Source organism: Saccopteryx bilineata, chromosome 2 (genome assembly GCF_036850765.1).
Source record: "Saccopteryx bilineata isolate mSacBil1 chromosome 2, mSacBil1_pri_phased_curated, whole genome shotgun sequence".
NCBI classification, from domain to species: Eukaryota; Metazoa; Chordata; class Mammalia; order Chiroptera; family Emballonuridae; genus Saccopteryx; species Saccopteryx bilineata.
Window position 1 is genome coordinate 255833389 of NC_089491.1, and position 19389 is coordinate 255852777.

Below are 19389 nucleotides of genomic sequence, written 5' to 3' on the forward strand. Positions count from 1 at the left end.
GAATCAGTGTCAGGGACTGTGAGGTGCCGCTCTGGCCTGCAGCCCTGTCCCACCCCCAGCATGTTAGGCTGGGTGCTAAGGTTGGGACACCATGCTCAGTTTTACCCTGTTAAACCAGGTGCTAACACCTGGTTAGAATTAAGGCTGCCTTTCCTTTGATTTTTTGCAGAATGTCATGAGGTCTGTATGCCACAGCTGGGCTCACCCACTTAGCTGGATGCACCTCCAACTATAGAAGCCTGCAGTTTCCTGGTTCTGTTTGCTCTCCAGGCCTGACCGAAACTTTCCTTGTTCCAGTCCACGGACCTGGGATAAGACATCTTTTAGTAGACTCACATCCAGACCCTCCAAGACAGTGAATTCTAAAGTCCTCCTCACCATCTGTGGCTACCCCACTGGCCAAGACAGCCCCAGGGACCAGGCACAACTGCCCAGCTGAGGATGGGACAGCAGAGACCAGGCTGGGGCAGAGATGCCACCCGTGGCATTTATTCCAGCTTCTGATATGTACAGGTATATACAGTTGGTGTGAGCCTATGGTACATTATTTCACAAAATTATCTTACATCCCGTGAATACTTCCGAGTGGGAAGAGGCAGATTCTGCTCCGAATAGCCCTCTGATGGTGGAGGACAAGGACGCTCCAAGGAGCCGCCCCCTCTCTGAGGACATTCATGGGGGCTGCCTGTCCTCTTCCCCAGTACTAAAGCCCTCCCACAGGCCATCTGGGCCTCCCACCTGCTCTGGGCACTAGCTGCTTCCAAAATCTTTCTCCCCAAGGGAGAACACTGGTGGGGAAGAGCAGCGGCAGTGGCCCCCACTCGCTGACAGCGGCAAACACATCTGACGCCCAGAGCCTTACTGATCCTATTGAATATCAATAGCAGGACAGGAACCCTCCCCATCCTCTGAGCCCAGCACAGCCTGGTCTCACGGGGCGCTGGCATGCATTTTCTCCAGGCAACTCGTCCAGAACGTGACCAGCCGGTTGTCACGATTAGTGCAGAAGTCCGTGAAGTCCTTCAGCAGCCGATCGGCAAACTTCTCATCCCCCGTGGCACTGGAGCGCCAGGTCTTGGTCAGCATGGTGTTGTAGGCCCAGTTGTAGCCAATCCGCTCCTCGCAGAACATGTTCTGGCTGGTGGAGCTGGTGGAGTTCCTCCGCCGTCGCGGCTGCCCGGAGAACTTGCGCTTGGAGTAGGGAAGCTGCAGGAACACTGTTCCTGAGGGGAAAGTGGGGGAATGGGTGGCAGCCACCAGGAGGGTGCCTGGGTTTGGCTGGGGTGGTCCTGCAGCCACAGGCTTGGCTACGAGGGAAGAACCCTTGTGCATGGGGCCAGGCCGTCCTGCCACAGGGACCCATCCACCCACTTTCTGCCCGGAGCGCCTCACCTGTAACATGGATGTACTGAGGCTTGTTCTCAGCTGGGAAGTTAAAAGCAGATGCAGAATATTTATCTTGCACAAAGCCAAACCTAAGGGAAAGAAAGGAAGGTGTACTGATTAAGGCCCCTACAGGGACAAGGGGAGAGAGCGTGGCTAACAGGACTCTGACAGCCTGGGCTAAAGGGGATCTGGAACGATCTCTTTCAAGGTGGAACATTCAGGCTACCCACTCTTGTCCACACTACATCTCGCCTCCACCTCTTCAGTGGCTCACCAGATCACCTCTGGACTAGCCTCCTTTCGTGTCTGGGGTGGTTGAAAGCCCTCTCACCCGCCACACTCTCTCATCCAGCCTTCATATCTGCCCAGCTACCCCCTCCTCCTCTGCTCACCAGCCATCCCATTAGACCTTCCCACTGTGGCCACTCACATACTTGAGACTGTCAGGTCCTCCAGAAAACGGCCCTACTCTTTATTTACCAAAGCCACACCTCTCTCCCTTTCCTCGGTGTCTCCCACAGCAAGCACACAGTAGGTCCACAATAAAGGCTTTGAAGTGAAATGAAGTATCTTCATTGAAATTATTCTCCTAAAAGCGAGGAAACCAGTCTGGGCTCTCTGCTTTGCTGCACTCTGGCAATGGGCAGGAGGGGCCATTTCTCATCTGTGGCTGTCCTATACTGCTTCTCGACTATGGCTTGATCTATTCCTGGATTTTCTATTTTCATAGAGCCCATTTATTACAACTCTACCTGCTAAGTGCTGTAAAGGACATTTCATAGATGTGGCTCCTGCCCTGAGTCTAAGGGGTTTATGTAACAAAGGCAGGAATACAGGTAGATCTAAGAGGGTAAAATGAATGTCTCCCTCCTTTCCTGGGCCACGTTCCTCAGAGAGCTGCTGTGTTGTGGTCTCTACGTAAACTGCCAGCTTCACATTGGCATTTGATGATTATTTACTGAAGGATACACCAGATATACAAATTAAATGGATCGGCTAACATGTACCATACCATCTACAGGCTGATTTGATCACAGGTAGAAACGGTCCTGTGCTTTGCCTTTCTTCCTCTCTACTTTCAATCAAGGTCATTTATTTCCTCAGCATGGACCAGCCTGACCAGATTCCTGCCTCATCTCTTCCTTGTCACCAGGAAGGACCTTTCATTTTTAACCACATGGTCCTTGGCCCCCTCACTGTCCTCTTGGATCAAAATGAGGCAGGTGAGCCAGGCCTGTCTGCTTCCCACGCCAATGCCCTTTCCACCAACCACTGTATCCCCAAACCGGCACCCCCTCCCATTGGAAGGAGGACACTAGCTGGCCTGGCATTCATTCTACAGCCTTTACTGAGCATCAGAGCTAGGTGGAAGAAGAAAAGGCCAGCATAAGGTCTAAGGCGGGGGCCAACTTGGGTGAGGGGAAGATGAAGTCTGGAGCTCTTCCTACGGCTGTGGAGGGCCGTGTTCATGGGGGGAGGGTAACAGTGGAAGGTGCTTGAATAAGGAGACAATATGATATTGAAGAAGGTTGCAGCAAGAGGATCTGAAGCAGAAACAGAGGAGGCTTTGCCTACACCATTATTAATAAGAAGCAGCAAGTAGACACTGAGTGATGTTCTGGAGACAGAACTGTACTGGCCCGAGGGATGGACAGGCTTTCCTTAAAATACATATTATGTGCCTGCCCTGTGGTGGCGCAGTGGATAAAGCGTCGACCTGGAAATACTGAGGTCGCCGGTTCGAAACCCTGGGCTTGCCTGCTCAAGGCACATATGGGAGTTGATGCTTCCAGCTCCTCCCCCCTTCTCTCTTTCTGTCTCTCCCTCTCCTCTCTAAAATGAATAAATAAAAAATTAAAAAAAACATGTGCCGGTAAATACCTACTGACTTATCTATTGCTTTTTTTGCTTTTTTTTTTTTTTTTTTTTTTTTTACAGAGGCAGAGATAGACAGGGACAGACAGACAGGAATGGAGAGAGATGAGAAGCATCAATCATTAGTTTTTCGTTGCGCGTTGCGACTTCTTAGTTGTTCATTGATTGCTTTCTCATATGTGCATTGACCAGGGGCCTTCAGCAGACCGAGTAACTCCTTGCTGGAGCCAGCGACCTTGGGTCCAAGCTGGTGAGCTTTTTTTTTTTTTGCTCAAGCCAGATGAGCCCGCGCTCAAGCTGGCGACCTCGAGTCTCGAACCTGGGTCCTTCTGCATCCCAGTCCGATGCTCTATCCACTGCGCCACCACCTGGTCAGGCTCTATTGCTTTTTAACCACTGATTATCTTTTCAACATGTGTTAAGGGACTCGAGAAATTTCAGTGTTTTATTTCATGTCATCTCCTAGATAGCTTGTCTCAGGGTCTTGTTGGAGGCTAAGGAGGGAGCGCTCTGCTCTCCTCTCAACTGGAAGAAGACATAAATCAGGTCTGAAAAACAGCCACAGGAACTGGAGAGGTAGTGCTTATCTTTGAAACCAAGGCCCAACCTATCAGAGATAAGCAGCGAGTCAGTCATTGGTGGACTAGACCTGTTTCCCCAGAAATGAAACAAACTGGATTTTGCTTTGGTAACTGCTATTCAAGACCAACATGAACGTCTTCCCACTATTCTCTCTTGCTAAGGGACAAACCTGTGTGCAATGGCTTCTTGGAAAAGGTGCATTCGATCCCAGTATGTTTCTGGTTCAAAGCCTGAAAGGAAAAAAAGAATAAATGCTGAGTTGTGATCCCTAGGTATGTCATTCTCCTGGGGTCTGGCCTTCTGTGCCCTTCTCTAACCTGGGCAATTCTTCCCTCTTGGCCACAGGCTCTGCTCTTCCACACTACCTGCTTCCAGAAAGACCAGCCTCTATCTCAAGGAGGGATATCCTAAAGAAAGTGACAGCTATACATTCTCACCATTCCTTCCCCTAAGCTCTATCAGGACCTATAAGGGGGATGACTATAAGTCCTCAGAAACCAGTGTAAGCGACCAGACCTTGATATGACTCATCCTAACGCCCTCCTATGCCAAAGGCGGAAAGGAGCATGATATTAAAGTACAAACAGAAGATAAGCTTTAAATGCATGTTATCTAATTCTAGAAATAAAAAATAAATAAAAAGATGTTTTTTTAATTACTGATCTTCTATGTCCCTATAAGGAAAGACAATATTATAAGCTTCACTTTAGGGGTGGGGAAATTGAAGCAAATAAATACAAAATAATTTTGGAAAAGTGATCCCCTAGGGCCTCACTCCACTGCTCCTCCTGCGGGGCTGCTGTGAAGACCCCGGGTGGGAGGTGGGAGGGCTGGGCAGCCTGTCACACAGCAACAGGCCACGGGCCAGGGCTGCTCTCGGGACCGAGGTGCTGAGGGCTGGAGCAGCAACTGCACAAGACATCCCAAAGGCCACAGGTGCCTGCGGGGGCCTTGTTACTCCTTCCACATTTGCAATCTACTATCTAGGCCAGCTTTGAAAATTCTGGACAACTAAAGAGCAAGGAAGAAGAAAGACTTTGGCTTTAATAGTAAAACACATGCACACAGCAGATTCTTGTCAGATTCCTAAGGTTCTGACTTCACCGTTATCAGAAGGAGCGATAACAGGAAGAGAAGCAGAACAGAAGCAAGAAAATTGATTTTTAGATTCAAATCCTTATTCCTTGAAGCTACGACTCCTTTCGTTCAACTGTAACCATGGCAACCAACAGAAGAGGCTGATCTTGAAGACTGGGTTATAACTGGCAGGGAAAATCATCAGCTCACATAAAAATGTCCTGCAGTGCCAGCCCCTCAAGCAACCTTGTGCTATTTCCATGAAGGTGGAATACCCCAGAAGAGTCTCTGATGGTGTGAGGGATGATCTCTCTGTCCCCTCAACATATTAAAAACAGCACCATGAGGAACGTGTGTGTGTGTGTGTGTGTGTGTGTGTGTGTGTGTGTGTGTAGTGCTTTATAAACTCTAATAATCGCTCAATCACTGTGGGGACCTGCCTTAAACCCCAACTGTCACTTAAAACATTATGTCTCTATCAAAACGTCCCCCAAAATATAAACAAAGAATATACAGATGGGCCTTTGGAACGAAAGTTGTTTTTACCCTGGAGCAGCTGCCACAGGAAAAGCGCAGGGACACTTAGCTTGGCCTCACCAGGCCTCTCACCCTCGGGGCCAGTCCTCTGCCACCAACCATGATGCAGACTTATAAGGGCGCAGGAAGAAAGCATCTTCCTTACATCCAAAGTTTTTTCTTTCACATTGTTTTAACTTTGGTATCTGAGAAACGAAAGGGGCTCCAACTGATTAGCAGCAACTCTAGCTTCTTCTGGTTTTAAAATGTTCACCTGTGAGCTCATCAAAAGCTCTGGAGGAGCTATTTATGTTCATCACAATGAGCAATGGTGATAAAAAGTTCCATCCTATGTGAAGTAAGATGCATCCTTCACGTGTCCCACACCTGCCCTCAGAGTTCTGGTGGATCAGGGTGGAGCAACAGGGCGGGGTCACCCCCTGTGCTCTCCCTTTCAGGCTCTGTCGGGTCCTGCCACCCTCCCGTGAGCCTCCTCCTGCTCTGTCTTCCTTGAGATGCAGGACTCCAGTCACACTCAGAGTTCCAGGTGCTGACACACCACAGCTCTGCACAATAGGACACTGTTTCCTGTCTGCTTTCAGCGCCTCCCTTTTTAGCATTTCTGCCTGGAACAGCAGATTCAAGCCTCCAGTGAGGTTCAAATTCCTGCAGCCCAAACCAGTTCGGTTGGAGCACAGGAAGGACAGTGTGGGGAGAACACCAGGCCGTTTGTGATCTATAGAGCATCGCACCCTCTCCCAGCCATCACTCTGCTCTGGGCCTTTCGAGGGGCTTCCTGAGTTGCAAAGCAGCTCTAGCCACCCTTATTTTAGGTATAAAGAATTTGAGGCTCAGAGACATTAAGTGACTTGTCCAGGGTTGCCCAGCCACTAAGTGAAGAATGAGGGTTAAGATCCATTCGGCCCCCTGTCCAAAGACTCCCTCTGTGTAACAGCCTATGTGGATACCAAGAGGGGTCCTTGGGGGAAAGAGGAGTGTCTCTTACTATCAAACAGGTGTTCGCTGCCTTCCTTGAGCAGACAGCTGATGTTGAGTGGGATGAAGAGCTGGGCGCGTAGCGGATCACCGTACAGGTAACTGGGCAGTGCAAAGGGGCCCTCCAAAACCGGGACCAACAAAAAGCCACAGGAAGTAGCTTTTCGATGCCAACCTTGGACCTGGTAGAAAGCACAAAAACAAACAGTGTCACCCCCAACTTCGTCCAGACGAGAAAACACTGCTGGAGGAGCAAAGCTGCCAGAGTGGCGTCATGCATTGGTTGGCATGTTCATTTATATTGATAAATAAACTGGCTCCGAACCAGTCCTGCGCAGCAAAACGCACAGTCTAACCTCCTGACAAATACTCAAAAATCTGTAAGTGAAGCAGTTCCTCTTCACAGCCCAAGCTCCGGCAATTTCCGTGTTTCTTTCAGAAGGAAGAGATCGGATGGAGCTATTTATTGCCTCCTAAAAACCCTTCTCATCCTATAGGATGTTGGAGGAAGGTCATAGGATATAGGTTAAGCCCTTCTAATTTTGTCCTTTATCAAAAATTTACTAAGTCCAGAGTATCAAATAGGAAAACAATCCACTCAAGCTGGCTGAGTGGGACATGACGCAGGGTGCAAGATGACTGTGGTGGCCTCTGGCCAAAAGCGATAACCCTGACCTGGCGGAATGAGAGCTGCTCGCTGGCAAACTCCCAGCAGCTGTCTGTCTGAAGACTGACCAAGAACAAAAGTTACTTTGGTGTAAAGAAAAACCTTTCCCTTAATAACATTTTTAGGAACAGTAGCAATGTTCCGAGTCATAATTTTCCTTTTTAACCATAAAACTGACAAACATACATACTTTTTAAGGCTGATGCATGTGGCTCTGGCATACAGATAAGATTTCTGTCAAATACTGTATCAAAAAACTACAGTTGGAGCCCTGGCTGGTTGGCTCAGTGGTAGAGTGTTGGCCCAGCATGAGGAAGTTCCCAGTCAGGGCACACAGGAGAAGCAACCATCTGCTTCTCCACCCCTCCCCCTTGTTTCTCTCTTTCTCGCTTTCTTCCTCTCCTGCAGCCATGACCCGAATGGTTCGAGCAAGTTGGTCCTGGGTACTGAGGATGGCTCCATGGTCTCGCCTCAGGTGCTGAAATAGCTTGGTTGCCGAGTAACAGAGCAGCCACCCCAGATGGGCAGAACATCACCCTGTAGTGGGCTTGCTGAGTGGATCCTAGTTGAGGTGCAAGCGGGAATCTGTCTCTCTGCTACCCTGCCTAACTACCTCTCATGTAATTTAAAAAAACAACAACTACAGTCTGGGCCATCTCGATTAAACAAATACACTTATGTTAAAAACTAAAGGGGACCACTCTTAGTCTTCCTAGGAACATTTATAACAGTAACAGCAGAACAGCAACATAAAAACTAAGCTGTTTGACCAAATTAATTTCTAAGGCTTAGTCAATAACCTTTTTTAATTTTATGTAATAGTTATCCTAATAAAATCTGATTTATAATAATTTTGGAAATTTCCTTAAAATAATAATTGACATGTACTAGAGACTTATAGAATCTGCTTTAAATAATGATAAAAGGATTAGCAACTTTCATTGGGTTTCTTATGAATTGATATGAAAAGTGCATTTTTAATTTTTTTAGAGAGAGAAAGGGAGGTAGGAAGAAAGAGAAAGAGAAATATTGATTTGTTGTTCTACTTATTTATGCATTCATTGTTTGATTCTTATATGTGTTCTGATGGAGGATTGAACCCGCAACCTTGGTGTATCAGGACAAGGCTCTACCAACTGTTCTACATTGCCAGGCCTGAAACGTGTATTCTGAAAAGATAGTTGCTAAATTCTTCTTAGCAAATATAATGCTCATAAAAATTAGGGGATATTTCAAAATGAATATGAAGCTATAAAATATCCCCTAATTTTTGTGAACAGTGTAAATACTCTTCTTTTGGCTAAATGGTAACTATAAGTGTGTGAATGTGTGAATGTTATGGTTGTGTTGTTATGAGACAGGCTTGTCTGGTAGGGCTTCCAAGGAGAAGGCTTAGCCTACTGGGTAGAAAGGGTTTTAACGCTGACTAGAGGGAGTGGTCATCCCAGTCAACCAGCTGGGGAAGAGCTGGTGATCTCTGCAAGCTGAGCAAGACAGGGAACTGGGCAGTCTTTTTAAATGTAGACCTTAAAGCCTGACCTGTGGTGGCGCAGTGGATAAAGCATTGACCTGGAAATGCTGAGGTCGCCGGTTTGAAACCCTGGGCTTGCCTGGTCAAGGCACTTATGGGAATTGATGCTTCCAGCTCCTCCCCCCTTCTCTCTCTCTCTGTCTCTCTCTCCTTGCTCTCTCTCTCTCCTCTCTTAAAAAAAAAAAAAGAAAAAAAAATGTGGACCTTAAATATGTTCCTGTGATGAGAATCTCTCCTGGGGAGGGGTGCTCAAAGGTGTTAATGTTCCCTCTCCCTGGGGACATGTGGCAATGTCTGGGGACATTTGGGGCTGTCACAAGGCAGGGGTGCCACTGCCATCAAGTGGGTAGAGGCCAAGAATGTTGCTCCACATCTTACGACACACAGGATAGCCCCCCAACACAGAGAATTACACAGTCCTAGATGACAATAGTGCCAAGGCTGAGAAATTCTGATCTACACCCTTTCTGACTGCTTAGATTTTTTACTATTGTTTAAATTTTTTAAAGAGGTTATTGTAATAATAGGAAGCATGAACTAAAAAAAAAAAAAAAAAGGTACCATGAATTGCTACTAAGCATCCACCACGTCCTTCTGCAAGGTGAACCAAGGCCCCATCTTACCATCTCAAAGAGGACCGCAGCGGTCACCGCCATCCAGTGGAGCTTGATCTCGAAGGCTGCATTCAGGGAGAAGTTGCCATGGTAATAACAGCTGCACCACTCCAGCCGGTCTGTTCGGTTGTTCACATCCACGTCCAGGGTCACGGTCCTCTGCTCCGGGACAGTGGCAGCTATGTCAGCATATAGAAGGGGCCCCGAGAGGGAAAAGGAGTGATATGAGGAGGAAGAACAAATACCAGATATGAAACTGCAGAATTACCTAATAGAAAAATCACAGATTCTAGAAGCTTCCTGGAAATCATCTAGTCCAGGGGTTGGCAAACTTCTTCTATAAAGGTCCAGATAATAAACACTTAAGGTTTTGCAGGCAATATGGCCTCATATGGAGACTGCTTCAACTGCTCAACTCTGCCCTTTTGGTACAAAAGCAGCCACAGACATTACACAAATGATGGGCTTGGCAGTGTTCCAATAAGACTTTATTTACAAAATCAATTGGGTTTTTAGGGTGGTGAAACTACTCTGGATGATACTATGACGGTGGGTACATGTCATTATACATTTGTCAAAACTCATAAAATGTACACACCAAGAGTGAACGCTAATGTAAACCACAGACTTTGGGTGATAATGATGTCAATGTAGGTTCATAGAACATAACAAATGCCCCACTCTGGTGGGAGATGTTGATAGTGGAAGCTGTGTGTGTGCTCATTGGGGCAGGGAGTATATAGAAAGTCTACTTTCTGATCAATTTAGCTGCAAGCCTAGAAGTGTTCTATAAAAAGTATTAATCTGCTCACAAAAATTAAAAGATATTTCAAGATGAATAGGAAGCAATAAAATATCCCCTAATTTTTGTGAGCAGTATATAAAACAAAAACAAACAAACAGATGGCAGGCCAGATTTGACCAGTTAAGCCATAGTTTACCTCCCCCAATCTAATCCAACCCTCTCATTTCTAGATAAGGAAACAGAGGCCAAGATGGGTGGTAAATAACTTAGTCAGTATCACAGAGTCAGACCCTCAGCCGGCTGGACTCCTGATCTTCTGATTCTAGTGACCCACAAAGGGATACAACTGGACTAGCAACCCAGACCACAGATTAGAGGAACTCAAATCTCAACTCAGGAAGGTAGCAGTTCTATAATCTTTTCTCAAAAAATGAAACTACATAATGAAGCCTAATGCCCTGTTCCATCAACTGTGTGTTGCTAAAAAATTCCAGGTCAGTATCAAACACTAGCTCATCCTATCTGGGACTCCTGCTCAAAAATCCTACACAACCTAGAGAGGGATATTTTAGAGACGGATCATATAGTCAGGTTCCTGACCAGACTAAAGGCCTAGAACAGGCTCAGAAGTACAGAAAAGAGCAGGGCTCTGCTCTGCTTGGCTGGGCACTGCCAGACCTCAGGTTGCTATAAACATTTTTTTTAATTTTTATTGTGTTGACATAGTTTCAAGTTCTATCAATTATTATCAGTCCCTGGTTCTCCCCTACCTCTCTCCAATGCATTTCTTTAATTTTTTTTTTTTTTTTTTTTTTTTTTTTGTATTTTTCTGAAGCTGGAAACGGGGAGAGTCAGGCAGACTCCCTCATGCGCCCAACCGGGATCCACCCGGCATGCCCACCAGGGGCGACGCTCTGCCCACCTGGGGGCGATGCTCTGCCCCGCTGGGGCGTCACTCTGCCGTGACCAGAGCCACTCTAGCGCCTGGGGCAGAGGCCAAGGAGCCATCCCCAGTGCCCGGGCCATCTTTGCTCCAATGGAGCCTTGGCTGCGGGAGGGGAAGAGAGAGACAGAGATGAAGGAGGGGGGGTGGAGAAGCAAATGGGCGCTTCTCCTATGTGCCCTGGCCGGGAATCGAACCTGGGTCCCCCGCACGCCAGGCCGACGCTCTACCGCTGAGCCAATTGGCCAGGGCCCAATGCATTTCTTAATCTTTTTTATTTGTTTGTCTTTTTGAGAGAGAAAGGGATAGACAGACAAGAGATGAGAAGCATCAACTCAGAGTTGTGGCACCTTAGTCGTTCATTGCCTCTCATATGTGCCTTGACCAGGGGGGGCTCCAGCCAAGCCAGTGACCTTTGGGCTCAAGCCAGTGACCTTTAGGCTCAAGCCAGTGACCTTTGGGTTTTGAACTTGGTTCCTTAGTGTCTCAGGTTGATATTCTATCCACTGTGCCACCACTGGTCAGGCCCTATTTCTTTATCTTAAGGAGTCAGCTTAGTTCTGAGTTCTGCAGGTAGAAGACCTCAGTGGCTTTTATCATTGGTAAGGATAAAATAGCTCCTTAGCAATTTTAACAAACTATTATTGGGAGGCAGGAGAGCTATGGCTGGGATGCTCAATGGCACCCAGGCAGAAGATAGCCAGCTGCCTGGGGTATAGTTGACCATTCTCTCAAAAGCAGAACATGCAAAATAAAAAGCATTCTTGATTTGCAGTCAGAACTAAGCTCTGCTTTTTACTGACCATGTGCCCTTGAGAATATGGTCTTAGCTTTCCTGGTTCAGCTCCTTGTTTGTTGAGATAGTGCCAGCCTGGCTGCTTCAGAGGGCTAAGGATCAATGAAACATGGATGAGAGCTGCAGACACCGCCTCTGTTCTTCTCTAGCCACCCTCACGTGTTAACTCTCCTTTCTTCCTATTCCTGTTTTTCTTCCTCCCAGCTTAAGCCATGAACTCACCAATGCTCATTCCAAGGCCTGTCCATAACTCCTAAAGACACTACTTAGAGCTGTCTGTGATACTTAAGGCTAAGTAACTTGGTGGCCCCAATGCTAAGAGTTTCTTTTAAACTGGTTTCTGTCTCTGCCTTGTGTTCCTGAAGCACGATGCTGTCAGAGTAACCATTTATTTAGCCCAAATCAAAGGAAAAAAGCTTTGCTCTCTGATCTTGGACACTGTGTATTCCTCTGCAGGTGAAAAGCCTCTGGTCACAAAAGAAAGGGCACCCAAAACACCAGCAGTGACCTTGCACATCTCTTCTCTTCCAACTAGCATGTCAAGTTCTGAACAGGCTGGTCTGAGGAAGCCCAAGAAAGTACACTGCTCAGCCAAGTGCTTAAGATGTCACTGGCTTCCTGCTCAGGAGTCAGACCGGACAGGGCAATGCTGCCAGAAGCTTGTAATGTTGACAGAAGAGTAAGCCCAGCTGAGCTGCAGCTTTCAGTGAGTTCCTTGAGTCACTACTGGAGTTCCATGAGAACCGACCTAACTCACCTTGGGACAGGGAGATACGGCGAATCCAACAAATACATGTCACATTGGGGTGTAGTGGCGGATGCCACCAGCATCTAATGAGCAGCTATCTGAGGTGCTAAGCATGCTGCGATGCACAGGACAGCCCCCCACCACAAAGAATGGTCCAGTCCAAAACAGCTGTAGTGCTAAGGCTGAAAGCCCTGTCTATGGTTTTGCACATTCTACAGGAAACTGACATCGGAATAAGTCCTTTCAGCCAACACTTTAAAGGAAAGAAGTTTACTAATTAACTGTTATTCACCCCCCTACACACCTAAAAAGAGCCAAAATCTAACAGATTTGTTCTGCCAAACATTTTTCTAAAATGTGTTATGTTAGTATATTTGCTGCCATCGGGGGCCCCTAATTACCTGCTTCTAATCTGAGGTGTACTTGATTATGACATGTAACCAAACTAGTAAGAGCCCAGTAACAGCAAACAGCTCAAGGTCCTGGTCTGAGGGACACTCACTATAAGAGGTGACACTTGAATTTCTGGCATTTATTTGGGTTCTTTGGAAATCTTATGTGCTTCCTTCAGCTCTCAGGTAAATAAAGTATCACTACACACAGTCCAATATTTATTTAGAGCAACTCGTGCCTCTATCTTAGAAAATGACCTTGAAGAGAGTGGGGTGCTGACTTTTAAACTATCTCTTCATATGCTTCTAAAACCACCTAGCTTTTAGGCTTGTTCTTTTTTTTTTTTTTTTTTTTTAGGCTTGTTCTTTTGAGCAGATGAAAATTCTTAACTTTTAACTGTAAGGCAAAAGAGGGCTTTAAAATGTGGCTAGTAAAAATAAGCTTGATTTGTGGGGGGCAGGGAGGGATGGTGCAAAACAGTTTCTTTTTTTTTTTTTTTTTTTGTATTTTTCTGAAGCTGGAAACCGGGAGAGACAGTCAGACAGACTCCCGCATGCGCCCGACCGGGATCCACTCAGCACGCCCACCAGGGGGCGATGCTCTGACCACCAGGGGGCGATGCTCTGCCCCTCCGGGGCGTCACTCTGTTGTGACCAGAGCCACTCTAGCGCCTGAGGTAGAGGCCACAGAGCCATCCCCAGCGCCCAGGCCATCTTTGCTCCAATGGAGCCTTGGCTGCGGGAGGGGAAGAGAGAGACAGAGAAGAAGGAGAGGGGGAGGGGTGGAGAAGCAGATGGGCGCTTCCCCTGTGTGCCCTGGCCAGGAATCGAACCCGGGACTTCTGCACGCCAGGCCGACGCTCTACCACTGAGCCAACCGGCCAGGGCAAAACTTAGTTTCTTGACAAGCTTCCCATATGTGATGCAGCACTAGAAATGAATGACTAATGCTGCCCTTACGAGTTCTTGGGCTTGTTATATGAGTACTAGGTTTTCCTGACTCCATCTTTCTTTGTTGTTAGACTACTGGCTTTTGCTTTCCACTGGCATCAGGTTACCTACCATTTTATTTGCTGCTTCTAATGGGCTGCTAGGCCCTTTTGTGGCATAAAATGCACCAGCTTGCTGCTTTGCCCTTCTAGGTGAACAAAGACCTTTGGTATCAAGCCCTGGGTGGTTTAGGCTGGAGGTGGGCATCCCAGGCTAACAGGGAGTGTGTGGCCTCTTTGGTCCAGAAGACTTCAGGGAGGTGGAGAGTTAGAAATGTAACAGGGAGGAGAAGCTGCTTTTCTCTCGTCGGTGGCTTTGTTCCCTCCACCTGCCTCCACTTCTCACATGCAGTCCTCGACACACTGGCAGGAGGGCATAAGGCAGGGTCAAAACCACATCTGGATCCAAGTGAATCTGAGGATCTAGAAACCATTGCACCAGCTAGGTAGCATTCCAGTTAGCTGGACAGTTATAAGCTAACTAACTAGAAGGTGGAATTTCACTGGAGTTTAGGCTATTTAACTTTTGCGTCCTTCTTCCCAGAGGGTTTTCAGGATCTCTCCAACCTGACTTTGAGATAAATCTCATGCTGCCTTGCCCAAAGGTGCATTTTTTGAAGATGCTCATATCTCAGCCCCTCATGCCATCCTTGAGGTAGTGTTCTCCATTTCCTGAGGTCGCCATCATTCAGTAAGTAGGGGTTCACCCTTACCTTACAGCGGCACAAGGCGAGGAGACGAGGAACAAGTCCTAGTTTACACCCCTTGATGGGGGAAGCACATTTGGAGAGGAGGAAGGGCAGAGGGAGATTCATGCTCAGTCTGAGTGTTTGGAAAGAACCACCCTTGAGGTCCCTTCCTCTTCTGAGGTCTTAGGATGCTGCAGTCCTGGGGAAGGCCTTTGACAGGAATGAGACTAGCTCACATCCCCTGATGTGACAAAGGGGCCACATTGTCTACTGTTTTCTGTTCATGCAGGTTCAGCACCATGCCCTAACATAAGAACTGCTGAACACTGTTTGTTGGTTGGCTGGGACAATAATGAGCTATATCCGCTCAGAAAGCAGAAGCTAGCACAGGAGCCCAGATTGCCGACAGACAGAGGGTCAGTGTGATAGCCATCACGGCTCTAATCCTGGTTCCCAGGCATTGTTCCCGTGGCTGGCTGCCACTCTCCCTCAGCCACCCACCAACGCGGCCCCAGGCCCTATCTGGGTCGGAGACCCACCTAAAAGCGCAGCTGCCTGGCTCCGTCCCCCAAAGCTGCGGCTGAAGGAGCTGTGCCTGCTTGCGTAGGAGGCTGGCCGGCTGGGCAGCCAGGGCAGCAGGAAGGCAGGAATCTCGGAGTGCAAGAGCTCCTCAGCCACAAAGGCCACCTCAAACCACTTGCGCTGGAAGCTGGCAAAGTCGTCCACCGCTGTCGTGTGCCAGGTGGTGGGTTGCTGCATGGCCACTGGGAAAGCGAAGGGGAGAGAAAGCACCTTCAGCAAGAATGCCTATTTTCTTACTGATGCAGGCTCCGTGGATTAACCTTGAAAACATTATGCTGAGTAAAAGAAGCCAGACACAAAAGGCCACATATTGCATGATGCCACTTAAATAAAATGTCTAGAATAGGCCAATCTTTAGAGACAGACAGCAGATTGGTGGTGGTTGGGGGGTGGGGGGAGAAGGAGTTTGGGACTGACTGCAGATGGTGCAGGGTTTCCATTCAGAGTGATGGAAACAGCCTGGAGCTAGACAGAGTGGTGGTGGCACATCACTGTGAATGGAGTAAATGCCACTGAACTGGTCACTTTAAAATGGTTCATTTTATGTTATGTGAACTTTACTTCAAATTTTAAAAAATCCTTTATTCTCAGGTTCAGACCTCTCATTTCACAGCATATAATGGTAACCGGGACTTCTCCAACTTGAAGGTAAAATAGGTACATAGTGGCCAAACTTAAAATTTCAAGGAAGAGGTGGCAATGGACACACTAGTGGTTACAAGGGGAAAGACCTGCACAGATCCACTTCTGACAGCTCTCTGGATAAGAGAGCACAGCGAGTGGCACAGGCTGCCTCATCTGACGTACGACTCCTGAAACCCAGAGGCGGAGAAGCCATCGTCTGCAGGATGGAAGTCACTGGCAGCCCTGTACGTACGCTCGGGGTGCACTAGAGATATGTGTCTGAGTTCTGGCTGCCTCCAGCACTGTGCAAGCTGGCTCTGGCCATGCTAGAAATCACTTTCCTCTTAGGAATTACTTTTTCTTATTAAAAAAAAAGGGCTTAAAATATGTCTTGGAAAACCTGCTAGGACTTGATAGTCTTCCTAATGAAAGAAATGGAGTCTGCAGGCCCAGTAAGCAGAAAGTGCTGTTATAGGTTAGAGTCCGTCATGTCATACTCAGAAACACCTGCACTGAAAAGGGGGGTGGGTGTATGGAATGGGGGATGGGGTGCAACAGTTAAAAACCTCTCACCAGGTCCCTTGGCCTCTTTTAGGTTTATCTTTCATCCACACTGTTCTCACCAAGAACAAACGGTAGCTTTAAGAAACCTTGTCACTCCAGGTATCCTTAAATTAAATACAAATGCTCAAGGAAGTTGACAGATCTGTCAACTTAGAATACAAAGCAACACAAAAAGCTCAAGAAGCAGCGTCACTGGAAAGAGCAAGTCACCAGGCAAAACACCAGTCGCTGTGGGCAACAGCATATGCCTCATCTCTGACCTCGGTCGGGCTCTTTGTCCATGACTATCTTGTAGAAATAGAAGCCGTAGATGAAGGTCCGCCAGACTTCACCAGATGCGTGCATGATGAGCTGCTCTTCCAGCATTTTCTAGAGGGAGAGACATTGAAACTCTGAATGCCTGCAGAGGGAAATCTTAGAGGCACAGCCCTTAGTCATGTGCTGGAGTCAAGGGAATGAAAAGGGCACTAAGGAGACCTTACCCTCCACCCTCATCAGCCATAACCACATTATGCTTAATGTTGTGCCTGGTGCCGATTATACTATAAAATATAAATGCATATTATGATATCATCAAATATTTCAAACATACATAGAAGTATAAAGAAAATCCAGGCATACCACCATCCGACTTCAACGAATCTAATATTTTGCTACACTAACTTCAGATCCTTTTATTAAAAAAATAAATAAATCTTCATGTACTCCAATGTCCCAGTCCTCTTCCTCTCTCTCCAGAAATGAACGGTAAGTGTAATGTTATTCTCATTCATGTTTTAAATAATTTTATTATCTAGACATGTGTTAATAAAGAATATGAGGTATTTTCATGGGATTTTAAATTCTAAATAAAGGGTGTAATACCATTATCACATTTTGTAAATTGGATTGTCACCCAGCATCATGCTTCTAACATTTATCCATGATGGTACGTGAACCTCCAGCTTATTTAATGCTATAGCAGCATTCCTTGTGTGAACAAGGAAATACAATTCTCAGGGAGATGGTAGTATAATGGAATCAGGCAAAGGCTACGAACAACAGCCTGCTGAGACCCTCCAAAGGAGAACTGAAGATCCATGTACTTATTCAAATCAGTTACATCTGAATAATTGAAATGTGACTTCACATTTCAGTGAGGACAACCCAGCTGGTCAGCAAATGGTACTGATTTCTCTGTGTGGGCAGGATGGTGAGGCTGCTTCAGCAACTCAACCTTTCCATTCCTCGCCTCTGGAGTTTAATTCCAGTTCTGCACAGTGTAATTAAATTCGGCAAGCATTTGCTGAGGGCTATGTACAAACTACACGGCAAGCCTTGGTGATACGGCGATGCACAGGAAAATGTGGCCCTCGAGGAGCCTGGTCGAGGTGGGCGATGAATGAGAGGCACACAGAATCTTCACTCTCTTAAGTGCAGGGCACCAGGAGGCCCCTGCGCCACAGCCTTAAATCCAGCCTTGAATCCTGAGCAAGCAGGGGAAATCGGGACTTGGAGTCAGAGGGACGGCTTTCCCTGCGAATCTTTCACAGAGATTCCTCCCAGGTTCAAAAGTGCAGATTCCTTCCAGAATATTTCAGTTCAGACAATAAATTCTGCCAGATTTTTAAGTCAAGGTATGTGTCTTTCAGAGCAAGACCTGCTTTTTCATCAATTCCAGACAGTCCTCACACTTATTAAAAACAGATCCGCACCCCCACCTACAGACCTCGTTTCTGGAAAGGGCGGCTCCTTCAGAGACAGGCCCCGGTTTCACGCAGGCTGAGCGGATAATTCCGTGGCCGTCTCACCTGCATGATGTCGATGGCCATGGCCGGCGTCTGGACCCCCTCCACGTTGTTCACCAGCCAGTGCACCACCTCGGCACTGATGAAGCAGCACGGCGAGAGGCCCTTCTGCTCAGACAGCAGCTGCACTCCTGTCCTGAGTTCCAACACAGTGGGCGGGGAGCAGGGCACGCGTGTGCACGGTGGCAACCGGCAGAAAGAGAAGATGACAAACAAGGGACTTGTGCTAAAGCACTTAACATCGGAAGTGAGGGTCCCCATAGTGCAATTTCTTGGCACTATTTCTAGACCCAGAGAAATCCCCATGACAGAAAGAAAATGGTGTAATGGGGGGAAAGGAGAAGGGGAAGGAAAAAGGACCTGACATTTAGAGAATATCTATACTTGTCAGGTCTTATACTAGGTAATTTACATAGTTATTTTATTTAATCCTTATATCAAATCTGTGATTTAGCCACTTCTATCCCATTTTACAAACAAGGTAAGTCTCAGGGATCAGAGAGGTAGCCTGACCAGGCGGTGGTGCAGTGGATAGAGCATTGGACTGGGATGCCAAGGACCCAGGTTCGAGACCCCGAGACCGCCAATTTGAGCGCGGGCTCATCTGGTTTGAGCAAAGCTCACCAGCTCGAACCCAAGGGAGCTAGCTGGCTCAAGCAAGGGGTTACTCGGTCTGCTGAAGGCCCGCAGTCAAGGCACATATGAGAAAGCAATCAATGAACAACTAAGGTGTCGCAACGAAAAACTGATGATTGATGCTTCTCATCTCTCTCTGTTCCTATCTGTCTGTCCCTATCTATCCCTCTCTCTGACTCTGTGTAAAAAAAAGAGAGAGAGAGAGATCAGAGAGGTCAAGTAACTTGCCCAAGGTCTCACAGCTAGTGAGTCAGGTATTAATCCCCCAAACCACGCTGCCCAGCATCGTGTGTGCTAAGCCACTTACGAGGGGTGCTTCATGGCTTCCAGGATCTCTGCTAGGGTGGAGGATGATGTCAAGGTGCTCACCACCAGCTGCTGAGAGCTGCAACACAGAGTGGTCAGCAGAGCTAAAGGGCACACACACGGTCAAGAGCACAAATCTGAGGACCTTTACTTCTGCAGAGCTAGGAATTTTGACAATACTGATACTAAAGGCATTCTAGCAAACTGTGGATAGATACATCCTGGGGCTAGATTACAGGGGGGTTCTACTTTCAAAGTGTGTATGTTAAAAATAAAAGAAATTCAAACTGGTTTTATGTTCACAATTGCTTATTTTTAATAGGCACCTCTCCTTTTAATAATCT

General features: G+C 47.2%; 1 protein-coding gene across 5 annotated transcripts in view; it reads right to left on the bottom strand.

The window, feature by feature from the left end:
- Nucleotides 1-471: 471 nt before the first annotated feature.
- The window catches only part of DEPDC5 (DEP domain containing 5, GATOR1 subcomplex subunit), a 114265-nt gene continuing 95347 nt past the window's right edge, over nt 472-19389 (bottom strand). For 4 of the 5 annotated variants that reach the window (XM_066260057.1, XM_066260056.1, XM_066260055.1 and 1 more), the window contains 9 exons: nt 19047-19124; nt 18107-18239; nt 16577-16685; nt 15086-15310; nt 9254-9423; nt 6443-6614; nt 4013-4073; nt 1393-1475; nt 472-1223 (listed from right to left, as the gene is read on the bottom strand). In XM_066260057.1, the coding sequence (XP_066116154.1) occupies nt 931-1223; nt 1393-1475; nt 4013-4073; nt 6443-6614; nt 9254-9423; nt 15086-15310; nt 16577-16685; nt 18107-18239; nt 19047-19124 (1324 nt within the window). In that variant the 3' untranslated portion in view covers nt 472-930. The remainder of the gene's footprint in view (nt 1224-1392; nt 1476-4012; nt 4074-6442; nt 6615-9253; nt 9424-15085; nt 15311-16576; nt 16686-18106; nt 18240-19046; nt 19125-19389) is intronic. The other variant, XM_066260058.1, reaches the window with a different exon arrangement.